The sequence below is a fragment of the Bactrocera dorsalis genome, chromosome 3 (assembly GCF_023373825.1).
Source record: "Bactrocera dorsalis isolate Fly_Bdor chromosome 3, ASM2337382v1, whole genome shotgun sequence".
Classification (NCBI taxonomy): Eukaryota; Metazoa; Arthropoda; class Insecta; order Diptera; family Tephritidae; genus Bactrocera; species Bactrocera dorsalis.
Window position 1 is genome coordinate 51,635,171 of NC_064305.1, and position 15,058 is coordinate 51,650,228.

Sequence of the window (15,058 nt, forward strand, 5' to 3'; positions counted from 1 at the left end):
TCGATTAAGCTCTGCAGCTCGAATAATTTTCTCCAGCAGCAGATTGAAGAAGTCGCACGATCGGCTTGGAGAGGTCCCTCCCGATCCTGACGGAGCTTTTGGTGCTGCTCAACGTCAGTTTACACAGCCGTATTAGTTTTGCGGGGATACCAAATTCAGACATCGCGGTATAAAGGCAGCTCCTTTTCGTGCTGTCGAAAGCAGCTTTGAAATCGACGAAGAGGTGGTGCGTGTCGATTCTCCTTTCACGGGTATTTTCCAAGATTTGGCGCATGGTGAATATCTGGTCGGTTGTTGATTTACCAGGTCTAAAGCCACACTGATAAGGTACAATCAGTTTGTTGACGGTGGGCTTTAATCTTTCACACAATACGCTCGACAGAACCTTATATGCGATTTTGAGGAGGCTTATCCCACGGTAGTTGGCGCAGATTGTGGGGTCTCCTTTTTATGGATTGGGCACACTTAAATTCGAATCGTTGGGCATACTTTCGTCCGACCATATTTTGCAAAGAAGCTGATGCATGCACCTTATCAGCTCTTCGCCGCCATGTTTGAATAGCTCGGCCGGCAATCCATCGGCCCCTGCCGCTTTGTTGTTTTTCAGGCGGGCAATTGCTATTCGAACTTCTTCATGGTCGGGCAATGGAACGCCTGCTTCATCGTCATCAATTGGGGTATCGGGTTCGCCTTCTTCTGGTATTGTGCGTTCACTGCCATTCAGCAGGCTGGAGAAGTGTTCCCTCCATAATTTAAGTATGCTCTGGGCATCGGTGGTTAGATCAGCTTGGGGGGTTCTACAAGAGTATGCTCCGGTCTTGAAACCTTCTGTAAGCCGGCGCATCTTTTCGTAGAATTTTGAGCATTACCCCTGTCGGCCAGCTTATCAAGCTCTTCGTACTCACGCATTTCGGCCTCTTTCTTTTTCTGTCTAAAAATGCGTCTCGCTTCCCTCTTCAACTCTCGGTACTATCCCATCCTGCACGTGTTGTGGTCGATCGTAACGTTGCGAGGTAGGCAGCCTGTTTTCTCTCCGCTGCGACACGGCACTCCTCGTCCTACCAGCTGTTCTTTTGCACTTTCCGAAAACCAATGGTTTCGGTTGCAGCTGTACGTAAGGAGTGTGAAATGCCGTCCCACAGTTCGGCTGTCTGTTGTGATTGCAGCTTCTCGACGTCGAACCTTCCTTGTGTTTGTTGGCGTGCGTTTTTTGCTGCACAGAGGCGGGTGCGAATTTTGGCTGCAACAATATAGTGGTCCGAGTCGATATTAGGACCTCGGAGCGCACGCACATCTAAAACACTGGAAACGTGTCTTCCGTCTATCACAACATGATCGATCTGGTTGGTGGTTTTTCGATCCGGAGACAGCCAGGTAGTTTGATGTATCTTCTTATGCTGGAATCTAGTACTACAGATAACCATATTTCGGGCCCCGGCGAAGTCAATCAGCCTCAACCCATTCGGGGATGTTTCCTCGTGGAGGCTGAACTTACCGACCGTAGTGCCAAAGATACCTTCTTTGCCCACCCTGGCTTTGAAGTCGCCAAGCACGATTTTGACATCGTGGCGGGGGCATCTCTCATAAGTGCGCTCCAAGTACTCATAAAGGGCATCTTTGGTCACATCGTCCTTCCCTTCCGTCGGGACGTGGGCGCAAATCAGCGATATGTTGAAGAACCTCGCTTTGATGCGGATTGTGGCTAGACGTTCATTCTCCGGTGTGAATGATAGTACTCGGCGACGGAGTCTCTCTCCCACCACGAATCCAACACCAAAATTGCGCTCCTTTATATGACCACTGTAGCAAATGTCACAAGGACCTACTCGTCTCTGTGCTTGTCCCGTCCATCGCATTTCTTGGACGGCGGTGATGTCAGCCTTTATTTTCACGAGGACATCAACCAGCTGGGCAGCGGCACCTTCCCAATTAAGGGACCGGACATTCCAGGTGTATACCCTCAAATCATAGTCCTTAATTCGTTTGCTATGGTCGTCATCAAAGGGGGGGTCTCTCATCCGAGGCTGTTGGTGGTTTTTCATTGGGGGTGTTTTTAACGTGGCGGGTCCCAAACCCAGCGCACAACCTTATGCAGGGGATGTTTTGCCTTCTCCCTTTAGCTCGCCTTCAAACGGATGTTCTTAGGCTACCCAGAGGGTACTTAGTCAAAGACCGGAAGTCGTGAGCTGCTTGAGTCATATGTAAAAGAATCGTTTCTGGCCACTCCCAATTGAATGGCGATCAGAGAACTTTCGTCACTTGCGTGAACTTCTGCACATGACTTCATCCTCCGATTACTTACTTACACTTTGAAATTCGATTGCTAATAAGTTTTAGTGTTGCTTGTAAAAAACCTATTGCTGTCTATTTACTTTGGACCAACCATGTTTGGATCCACCACCAATTCGAGTTAAAAACTGTTATTAACAGAAAATGCTTGTACGCGATAATTTGAGACTTTTGTTATAAGCAAAAAAGTAGTAAGACTTTATTCTTAATTTTAAAAATATGATTTATTCTTCAAAATCTATGTGGCGCCCTCAAAGTAATCCCCCTTGGTCTCATACATGTGTGCCAACGTTTTTTCCAAACATCAAAACAGATGTCAAAGTAAATTTCCGGAATACCCTCCAATGCGCCCAGATTCACACTAAATGTTTTCAATTAACTCGAAACGGCTTCCCCGGAGCGATCGTTTGAATTTAATGCATAGTCAGAAGTCACACGGAGCTAAGTAGGTGGTAGGCGAATACGGTGGTTGCGGCAAGAAATTGGTTGAAAATTTGTCGAAAAACTCAATCAACGCAGTACGCGAGGGTGCATTATGGTGGTGCAAAAACCAATAGTTGTCAGTCCATAATTCCGTCCTCTTATTACGAATAACTTCGCGCAGAAGACTTAAAGCACTCAGATAAGATTCCTGTTGACAATTTGACCGGTCGAAAAGAATTCCGAGTGTATACACCTTGATAATCGAAGAAAACTGTCAACATTACCTTGATTTTTGACCTACTTAGACGCGGGTTTTCGGCTTCTGCTCACCTTTGCCACGAAATTCGGGCGACTTTTCGTTGGTTTTCGGGTCGTAAGCACTGGCCCTTCCAATCTTCCAAAGAATCCAGTAAAATTTCGATTTTTAATGGTCGGTTCTCGAGCATCAATGCCTTTATTTTATTGACGTGTTGATCATCAGTTGATGTGGATGGCAGTCCTGGTAGTGGTTCGTCGTCAACGCGTGCTCGACCCTCTTTGAATAATTTGCACCAATCAAAAACACTTGCTCGAGACAAACAACCGAAGATGCTTCTAACAATCTGAACGTTTCGGCACCAGTAATTTGATTCCGAACAAAAATGGAATTTCTTTATTGAATAATTTCACTCATCGTATTATTTGCACTTCAGAAAGACACACGTATACTAAACACTAACGATTTTTATACTCTCGCAAAGAGTATTATAGTTTTGTTCACATAACGGTTGTTTGTAAGTCCTAAAACTAAAAGAGTGAGATATAGGGTTATATATACCAAAGTGATCAGGGTGGCGAGTAGAGTTGAAATCCGGATGTCTGTCTATCTGTCCGTCCGTCCGTCCGTTCGTGCAAGCTGTAACTTGAGTAAAAATTGAGATATCATGGTGAAACTTGGTACACGTATTTCCTGGCTCCATAAGAAGGTTAAGTTCGAAGATGTGCAAAATCGGCCCACTGCCACAAAATGGCGAAAACCGAAAACCTATAAAGTGTCATAACTAAGCCATAAATAAAGATATTAAAGTGAAATTTGGAATTAGGGAGGGGCGTGGCCTCGCCCCCTACTAAGTTTTTTGTACATATCTCGGAAACTACTATAGCTATGTCAACTAAACTCTATAGAGTCGTTTCCTTCAGGCATTTCCATACACAGTTCAAAAATGGAAAAAATCGGATAATAACCACACCCACCTCCCATACAAAGGTTATGTTGAAAATCACTAAAAGTGCGTTAACCGACTAACAAAAAACGTCAGAAACACTAAATTTGACGGAAGAAATGGCAGAAGGAAGCTGCACCCCGGCTTTTTTTAAAAATTGAAAATGGGCGTGGCGTCGTCCACTTATGGACCAAAAACCATATCTCAGGAACTACTAATCTAATTAATTTTACAGCAAAATAAAAAAATATGTAAATGACGGATAATGAAATCTCGATTATCACTTTATCATGCGAGAGTTTAAAATGTTCGGTGACACCCGAAATTAGCCCTTCCTTACATGTTTTGATATGAAATTTGGCACAGATATCACTAACCCTCATGCAAACCTAGGAAAAAAATATTTCGACAAATGGGTTTTCGCGCGAAATATAAATTATAAAGTCTAACTCTTTTTTGTCCACAGTAATATAATTTACGAATATGGTTAATTGATAGGACTGAGTACGCAATTGGGAAGTAAAGTCCGCTCTCGACAAGCAAAAACCTAATTATACAAGTCGCTCATCATCCTCAATGGTGCAGTGGTCTGAAAGATTAGAACATCTGATGAGTGTTTGGAGTTTTCCGCATCGGCGAATACCGCAGTCGGTGGAACGTGCTGTACGAGTTATACGGCGACATTGACCTAGTTCAGCGAATTAAGAGACAGCGGCTGCGCTGGCTAGGTCATGTCGTCCGGATGAATGAAGGCACTCCAGTTCTAAGAGTATTCAACGCAGTACCTGCCGGGGAAGGCAGAGGAAGACCTCCACTCCTTTGGAAAGACCAGGTGGAGAAAGACCTGGGTACACTTGAAATCTCCAATTTGCGCCAAACAGCGAAAAGTAAAAACGACTGTTGTAAATACGGCTATAACTCATCAACGCCTGGAGCAATTTGGCCAATTCTTTTTTTTAATGTTCGTTGAAATTCAAAGATGGCGAGAAAAATTCGAATAATTGCCGCAAAACCTCTAAAAACAGCTCTTTTCTTCAAAAGAAAAATTATTGAAAATTATTCAGTGAAAACGTTATGCGTGTTTGATTGAAATTTGTTACGATGACACGAAGAGGTCGCGCTTATATCGGCCGGTGTTCTTTTTGGCATCAACATACATATATTGGTAGCCCAAGGCACAAGACCGAGTACTCCCAGGATGCGCTGACATACGTGCGGAGTTATGGGTCGCGGTCAATCAGCAAGTGCTCGTCCCGATTTCACAGCACGACTTTACGATGTTTGATAGACTTTATCGTGCAGCAACGTATATACGGAGCTCTTAGACCTGGATGTACTCTGTTGAGTGGCAAAAAAGAAATTTGCCACACGCACACATTCTTCTTTAGATGATAAATGGTGGTTACACCAGATTAAACTGATGCAATCATTTCTGCGGAAAATCGTGATCCAGAGATTGATCCAAAATTATACGAAGTGGTGAAAACCAATATGGTTCATGGACCTTGCGGACACCACAATCCCACTTCGGTTTGTATGTCTGACAATAAATGAACGAAACAATATTCATGTTCTTTTCTTTCGGAAACGCAAACTGGAAACGATATCCACTGTATCGGTGTCACCAGACGACAATGGCAAACATTCAGCATTCAAATTAGAGGAGTGAATATCGAAGTTGACAACATATGGATCGTATCATATTCGCCATTATTGTCTAATTCACATTCAAAACTCATATGTACATATAAATGTTTAGTATTGCAGTTTGGAGAAATAGATAAATTACGTTTGCAAGTACTCCAGCAAAGGAAGCAACATCGCGGTTATTGGTCTTGAACGATACCGTCGACACGTGAACTGCAATAAAGCGCTTTGTAGGATATTTACTTTTGCAATTCATAAACGTTTTCTGACTGTTGTGCGTTTCGCAGTTAATTTCAGAATACATTACAGCCAGTGGCGTGTTTCCACCCAGCAGCCCGCAACAAAATTAACATTGACGATTGCTTCTACCTTCATTTGAGTCATTGCGTACTGTGAATACTATGGTGTGTGCAATTTTTTGACAAGCAAGCCAGCAATTACAATTGCTGGAACATGATAATCACTGGAATCAAACGATGGACGATGCGATTTCTACTTCGAATGCAAATGAAGTTCGCATACTTTTCGCGATTATCATTTCGACATATCACCCTTCAAATCCTCGTCAATTATGGGATACGCATAAAAATTACATTGCCGAAGACATTTTGCATCGTATTCGCTAAAAATTGGAAATGGGTCGATTCCGGTTGATACTTCCGGTGGTTTGATATCAGTTCCATCTGCCGTTTATCAATTCACGAAAGATCAACTCATCACGAATGTTGGGACATTGGCCAAATTATCGTAACAAAGATTCCTTGAGTGCACCCGCAATTTTAGCTGCCAAAAATACCGATGTTGTTGACTTAAACTGGAAGATTCAAAGTCAAATTCCGGGAGACTTGCGCTCATACAAATCGATCGATCGTCTTGACAATGAAGACGACGCCGTCAATTATTCAGTGCAATTTCTAAATTCTTTGGAGAGGCTTGGTATGCCACCGCATATCATTTGCGTCTCAAAGTTGGATCTGTCGTTATTATGTTTCTCAATCCTCATGCGCCGAAACTGTGCAATGGAACCCCACTGTTTGTGACGCAACTATCAAATATAAGAGGCAGAATGCTTGATTCGACGAATTTCTTTGAGTTCTAACGATTTGCCATTTTAGTTCAAACGTATTCCGTTTCCAGTGAAAATTGCATAGTGTGTGGCATAAATAGGGAATTGAGTTGGAAAACTATTTTTTCTGTACATTTATGCACCGGAACAGAAACCAAAAAATGTTGTTTATCAAGCTGCGTTACATTGAAAAAAATGAAGATAAATCGAAAATAAATGATTTTCAACAAAATATAAATTCAACTTTCTTTTCATTTCAAACACATAATTTGACGCAGGACAACGGCTGCGGGGTCAGCTTGTATGAAAATAAAATTTGTCTCAAATATCTTCATTAAGTTTTGATTTTAATATAGTATTTTAAATACATAGTTTACAGCAAAGACAAGGAAATCGTTTGATTTCATATAGCAACATTCCCAATGCTTAAAACTAGTGTATTGTATGAAAGTATTTCTTTAGAGTAAATAAGCAACTGGGAACGATAAGGATACACCACTAGATGATGCTGAAAATAGATACTTAATTTGGGATATTTACGTTAAGCTCCTGTATACACCATAAATAGCATGTAAAAACTTTTCTCAAGTTAGAAGAAATTTTACCACTGAGTGGTTTCATTTCATATCATACAAATAATTTTAAACTAGTTTGGAATATTCTTAACAGTTTTGTATTTTTATTACTTTTTATTGTGTTCGTTCAGTTACAAAACTGATAAATTATTATTTTTTGTTTCCACATAAACACAATCAGCGCATTGGAAATATGTAACCCAAATAAAAATTACTCAAAGAAAAAAATATTGAAATAAAAATCATACAAAACAAAAAAGTAAGCAATATCCTGCTGTTATGCCAATTGATAGGAAAAATGTAAGAAATCAGTCCAAAAATGTGTCCCAAAACGAAAGTTCAATATACATAAATTTATCTAATAGAGTTGTGAAAAGATCTAATTTGTTTTTTATTTTTTAAATAAGACGAACCTTCAAAATTACTTACAATTATTTCATATATCTCTTGAGATTTTCGCACTTTAAAAGCATTCTAAGACTCGACGATGCGCCGTAATTGATTATCTATGGCCTCAGATGGCTTTAATGTCAACAAATTTTATTTATTTTTGTATAAATGTATACATATATATGTATTTTAGTGCATAAATATGTAAGCATGTGCAAATTGAAAAGCAAAGTATAAATTGTTTTTGCAATAGCGACAACTTTCGTTTGGCGCTTTCATTATGCTTCTCTTTGACAGCGTTAATGGCATATTGAGTCGAGACGCCGCTAAACTTTAAACGCGCTTTTCACTTATTTCCCATTTGAAACACATTCACTTCATAAGTGAGCATGGTCACTTTCGATTTGGCGGATTCACAAATTTGCATACGGTTCTTCATCGAAATTCGGGTGAGCTATCTCAACTCCAAAGACGGATGGATTAATAATACATATCTAATATCTTCTTCTTCTTTACTGGCGTAGACACCGCTTACGCGATTATAGCCGAGTCAACAACAGCGCGCCAATCGTTTCTTCTCTTCGCTACGTGGCGCCAATTGGATATTCCTTTTTTTTTCGTGTTCAAAATGGGGGTCTCTCAACCGAGGCTGATTGTTGATTTTCATTGGGGGTATTTTTTTACGTGGCGGGTCCCAAACCCAGCGCACAACTCTAAGTAGGGGATAATTCGCCTTCTCACTTTAGCTCGCCTTCAAACGGATGTTCTTAGGCTACCCAGAGGATACTTAGTCAAAGACCGGAAGTCGTGAGCTGCTTGAGTCATATGTAAAAGAATCGTTTCTGGCCACTCCCAAGTGAAGGGCGATCAGAGAACTTTCCTCACTTGCGTGAACTTCTACACATGACTCCATCCTCCCCCATATCTAATATAATATAAATATAATATATTTAGCCAAGCTAAAATGTCTGATATTCAGGACACTCATTAAACTCATAAGTACTTAAGAACAATGGGTATCTATCGATCAATTCAAGAATCCTATTCCTTGAATTATTTCACTTCTATGAAGTACTTTTTATTTTAAACTTATCTATTAGGCAAGTACGAGTATACATAAGGTGGTAGTAAGGTTAATTCGAGCGAAAAACGTATATTTTCAATAAGTTTTTTAAAGATATAATCAATATTTATTTATTTGTAATTTGTAAATTATAACATAATTATATGATATTTAAAAAATATTCTGTAAAAGTTTCATAGAAAAATACTAAAAAATGAGCCGGGACCAGAGAATCTTCGCAGACGTTCCAAAAAAAAATTGATTCGCGGTGAACCGTATAGTATAACTCATGACTGGAATTAAAAAACCAAATTGATTTGTTTGTTGATAAGTTTCTTCAGGTTTTTTTTAATGTTTTTTAAATTTTTTATAACGCTCGGAACTCAAAATACTGATATTTCATCAAAAAAATCAGAAATGTTGTTGTTTAAAAATAAGTTAAAATTCAAATAATTTATGTAAAGAAAGACGGTGCAAAATTTCAAAAGGATCGGCTAAGTTGATTTTGAGCTACAGAGTTCACCGGCTTCGAAAAAGTGAAGTGTGAGAAAAACATGTTTAAAGTTTCACAGACGCTCACTATCAAATCGGAGGGCGGAGACTTACAAGTGTATATCTCTCAATTTTTCACAGAATAATCTTAAGATATTGTACATTATTATAAAATAAAAAAAATACCTTACTACCCCCTTAAGTATTTCTTAAAAACTCTCTCAGATATGGCTTTTCTCTTTGGACTATTTTATTTATTTATTTATACTAAAATTTAGTACTTTGAAAACGGGCAAAATTGCCCACTATTGTCTAAGTAAAAATTTTCGGTTGCGAGTATTGAAAGTATAACTTACTAAAGGAAATTGGGAAGTGAATGAAAGAAGAACATTGAAAACTAAGCAGTCTTACACACATAAAAATAAGCATGAAGGGCCAATAGACCTTAAAAGCCAAATATTCAATTTCGTTGGTATTCGTAAAAAGCTGGAAGATTCGTTAGCGCTCGCATTCTTTCTACGAAACATTTTTGACTAACTTGAAACCTGTTTTTATTGCTAAATACAAACGCGGCAGCAGCGAAATCGGCACTAGTAGTCACTATAACAACATTAAGAGTAACAGCAGCAGCAGCAGTATCAGCAATTACAATAACAACAGCAACAGCACAGCAGTAGTACGAGCTTTTGGAGTGCATATTGTAGCATAAATGATTCTGCGATGCCGGATTGCGAGACAAAGCAGTGCGGTAATGACCTCCGAATATGTGCCCATTCATTCACACACGAGATGCATGACTTACTCGCCATTCATACAAAATATGTACATTCCTACGTATCCACGTCTGAGCGTATGTGGGTCTGCAAATGTGGGTATTTGGTTGTTTACTTTCGTGTACCGTGCAGCTCTATATTTATACTAATAATCATCGCTTTTTGGTTGCTATGAAGGTATCTTAGACGACTAATTTGAGCACTTGAGCTTAAACAAACCCATTCGTTGTTCCATAAAAAAAACTATGAGAATGTGTGTGCGATGATATCCCTCTTTGGCTTGTCCTCATTTGAAATGTTTACCTATCACACATATTTTATTTGAAATTTTTTAAGCTGACTTGTCTTCATCTGAAAACAATGATTATGAATAGTTTGTAAGTTTGCTTCCTAAGTCTTTTGTTTATTCCATTTTTCTATTAACAAAGAAAAAAGAAAAAATTTCTTGACTCTCTAAAAATATAACGGGAAAAAAGTATTTTAATTGCATTATATATCAAGTTCGTTAGATTGATTTAAGGGCTTTCAAAGCCTTTGGTTGTCTCTAGCATTAAATGCTATGGAGAAGGACTTTTGAACTAAGGTAAAATTAAATAACAAGTAATTATTAGAAGTTTCAATATAATATCTCCAAATAATGTTTTAATAATAATACAGTGAGTACATAATAATTTGTCGTATAACAGCAGTCAAGTAAGCTTTGGAGGCTAGAGACCTCACAATTAGAATCGGAAATGCACATAGTTTCGTGTTATCTCTATTTAATTTCAATTGTTTTCATAATAGATATACATATCTTACTTGATGAGATTTGTTAAAGCAATTGAATATAATCTGTTAACTTTTCAATTACGGGAAAGTGATCAATCTTTCTTCACTTGGTATTAGGTATTTTAGAAACACAAATATTTATTAGTGTTGTAATTTGACACAATATTTTAGGGCAATTACGTCATCTTGGTGATCTCTTATAAGGCTTGTGCCTACAAAAGCTCATACAAGGCCATTTTACTCATACTCAACTAATGTTTTTTTTATTTAATAAAGAAAATATACATATATGCGAATTTATGTGGCCTTCAGAACTACTTTAAGTAGCCGCGTTTTCAGCGCTGATGTCAGCATTTCATTCATTTTTGAAAATTATCTTAAAAGAAGATGATGCCTAGATGCCGCTAGCTAATCGATATTGCTCTTTATAGTCATATATTTATGTACGAGTGTGTATACTCGAATCTCAAGTTATCTGGTTGGCCTACCACACATTTAGGTGAAATATGGTAAGAAATGGCCAGAAAACGGGCACGGATATATGTATTTTTATGCAAAACACATACATATGTACATAATTGTGTATATGTGTATTTATCCATATTAGAATATATTTACTTCGAAAAAGCTTGTTATCGACATCGCAAAAGGGCTGGTGATTATATAAGGTCGCGTTGATAGCCCAAAAACAACAATCCGTCGAAAGTGCTTTAATACATAATTAATCAAAATTAGCCGTTATGTTTAGTTTTTAGGGTACAAAATATTTTTTAAAATATTTCAAAAAGAATCCAAAATCATCAAAATGTAATCAGAAAATTCATGAGAAAAACAAAAGAAGTATTTTTGACATAATAGATTCAAAATTTGTTTCGCTCCAGAGTAATACAAAAAAAAACATTGTTTATTTACTTTTGGTTTAGCCTTTTGGTTCTCAAAACTAACTCCAGGGATATTTTTAATGAAAATTCTTTCCGTATACGAAATAAATTAGTCTTTTCATTGAATTTCTACTAAAAATTTAACTGAGTTTGGTAAATACATACATGTAAGTCGTCTTTGTTGTAATTCTTCTATTTCGAATTCTTTTGTTCGGAAACTACTTACGAGACAAAGTATGTACTTCTACATTTCGATAGAGATTATTAACCATACTGATGGCGAGCATCAGCTAGTACTTACCCCCTGATAACATCTCCATATAATAGGCAAGAGGGGGGATAGCCTTTTTTACATGTATGATAAGGCATAGTCTAAAATGAGGTCGCTACATATCACCTTCAGATATTGTATTTATTGATACGCAGTAAAAATATTATATGAAAATATCCGTATTGAGGAGTAGATTCTCATTTTGAAATTTAGCTAGAAACTCCAAATACGAAGACCTTTAGAAGAATATATGAGGTTTTAATCACCAATATCACAAATATATTTCGGAAAACTGGAAATTAAATCATTTTATTCTTCAATCAGGACCTGTTTTGAGGCAATTTTTCCTTTAAATTTGCCATTAACACTATAAATAGTCTTCATTTACACTTTCTTCCTTTTTTAATATAGTTCAAGATTATTTCATTCGCATTTCTATGCTTTGTATTTGGTTCGCCGCGTGCCGTCAATTGCTTTCGATTCGTTTCCAATCTGAAATTATCGAAGGAAACGAACTTTTCTAGTTACCTCGTATTTTCGTAGGTCATATCATATAAAGCAATAATCCATCTCAGATCAGCTGTTTACTGTTGTTTAAATCGAAACCAGGAATTTATCATTGCTTTCGAGATGAGAAGTTTAAATATTTCTGAATAAATCAAAAGAAATTTTGTATTACAATTTACTCTTAATTAAGTTAATCATTTTATAGCTGCCAAGTAGATATTACCAACTTAAGTCATTATTAGTTATTGTGACATCAGAGGAATCAATATAAAAATTGGATGACTACATTTACTCATCGTTATTTTTCATCATCCATTCAAACTGTGATTGGTTATAAAGAAAATAGCTGAATTACGTTTTAAAACTTAGTAAATTATGAGATATTCTGACATTAAAAATAAAAATCCGGTTGATATCCGGCTGTGACAAATAAGCTAATTGAAGCTATTTGAACCTACGCAAAATAGTACAAATACAAAAAACTCTACTGGCACATAATAATATAACAGCATTCGCCAAGTGAACGCCATCAAGAAAATTACAATTTCTAGGCGAATACTACTCAAGCCTTCCAAGCAATCAAGCGAAAAATATAAAATTCGATCCAAAAATGTATGTATGTATGAGTAGACATGTTTGCTTAGTGCGTTGTACAACTCATCTTACATTTACATATAATACATTTGAATGAATTAGTAAAATTTTAATGTTTCCTAGAAACCTATTTAAATGTTTACTGCTTTGAATTTTTGCAGTTGTGGCACATCACGTTTCATGAATAAGCAGCATCGCAAAACGAATCACGCGCAACCACACCAACTGAACTGAAACATCTTTATAAAAAGGAAAAGCGTGCAGTGCAATGCTACCCCATACCATAGTAGTAAAATACCTTCAATGAGTACGTCATATTACACGCTGGCGCCAGCTAAGTCAATCAAACAAAGAGAAGCACTGAAGACACCTATGACGCTGACCAAGAACAGCTGAAGTGAGAGGGCAGCATTTCAACAAAATTCTAGTGAGAAGAAACCAACGCCAAAAGCTCCAAACAGTGGAAATCGCAATCACAATCGAAGACTTACATATTACAAATACAAAAAGAAACATTGCCACAGATGTATCGATTTGAGGTCGATGTCCTTTATTTATGAATGTGTGTATATACGTATGAAACTGTCTTCTATTACAACACAAACTCGACAGAAAAATGTACCGCCCAAACTTCTATGAATCCACATGCCTGCGGTGCAACGAAATCGTCTACCAAGTGGATCGAGTGGGACCCCTCAAGGACTTCACATTTTTTCATTCTGGTTGCTTTAAGTGCGTCCATTGTGGCACAAAGTTAACACTTAAAACATATTTCAACAATCAGCACAAACAGGACGACAAGGAGGTAAGTATGAAGTGATACGAGGAGGATCAATTATGTCCACATTTTCTGGCCATTCACCATTTTTGATACTAAACATTAGCTTTGCTTCAGTCGACCAAGTAGACATTTGGACCATTCTTCAGACAAATATTTAGCATGTCGCATTTTCCATTAGTTTCCATTATTCATAGGCCGTGCTGGCCTACGACGGAGATTTTCGAAATTCGAAGCAAACTTTTGAAATGGGAGTGCGTTTCGTAAGTGAAATCCACTTTAGTCGCTCATTAACAAAATATTTACTGTTTTGCGAAATTGCTGAGCTAAAGCATTGCTTTGACTAAATGCCAAAGCAGAAGAATGTTGTTGAAAGCAAACACACAACTCGCTTAAAATTTGTATCCGGCGTCTGTCTTTGTCTGCAAATGTGTTGCTGCGTGTGTTAGTTTTCCATGCTGGCCTACGACGGGCTGCAAGTTTGCGAGTGTTTGTGCCTCCTCACATGTGCATAGGTGCATTTGGCTGCTCACCTACATATTATGCACGCTTCTACACACACTCACACTTGCACTCCTATGGCACATGACGCTCACCGTTGCCAGCTTACCTTGTAGGGAAAACCTGAACAAGCAAAATAAATTTCTGGTTTCCATTAGCTCTACACTTGTACACTTATGTACGTAAATAGCATTTAGGCTTACTTTTCTACTGGTGAGATCTACCCACTTCGGAACTAGTTCGTATCTGGCGATATGCTTTACTATATCCAGCCCATAAGTGTTGTGGATTACGAACTTTTCGAAGAGAATTTGGAACAAAGAGCTTATTTTTATTAAAAGTTGTCGAAAATAAGCTTGTTCTACTATTTTGTTTGAACAGTTCGATTTGGCCGCAAGAAAACCATTTGTGATCTCCATGCTTCTCCATGTTAGCGAAAAGGGTACAATCGCGAAAAATAATTAATTTCCTAAGTAATGCTAATATAATGTTACGAAGTTTCCCAACAAAGTTTTATAACCTTTTACAAATAAAATCGAATTAAGTTTTATTGAAAAAAAAGTAAAACTGAAACTCAAGACCATTGCTTATGGTATTTTACATATAAACAATCCGCAATTATTTATTGTATCAGTTGAGAATGAGTAATATGAATAATGTGAACTATATTCTTTTCGTTTAGGTTTACTGTAGTTCACATGTACCAAAGAGTGGTCCTGGTCATTTAGATCAAACGTCGGTAGGCATAAGGCAGGCTTTGAATGCGCCCCGCACCAACAAATACGTCAATGACCAAATTCGCGGAACACGCACAGAAGTTGACGGTAAGTACTGA

At 37.7% G+C, this 15,058-nt stretch overlaps 1 protein-coding gene across 5 annotated transcripts in view; it reads left to right on the top strand.

Annotated features, from left to right (window-relative positions):
• The window catches only part of LOC105231026 (hillarin), a 40,257-nt gene that overhangs the window by 4,560 nt on the left and 20,639 nt on the right, over positions 1–15,058 (top strand). For all 5 annotated transcript variants that reach the window (XM_029553124.2, XM_011212111.4, XM_049452870.1 and 2 more), the window contains exons 2-3: positions 13,106–13,749; positions 14,906–15,047. In XM_029553124.2, coding sequence (XP_029408984.1) covers positions 13,561–13,749; positions 14,906–15,047 — 331 coding nt within the window. In that variant the 5' untranslated portion in view covers positions 13,106–13,560. The remainder of the gene's footprint in view (positions 1–13,105; positions 13,750–14,905; positions 15,048–15,058) is intronic.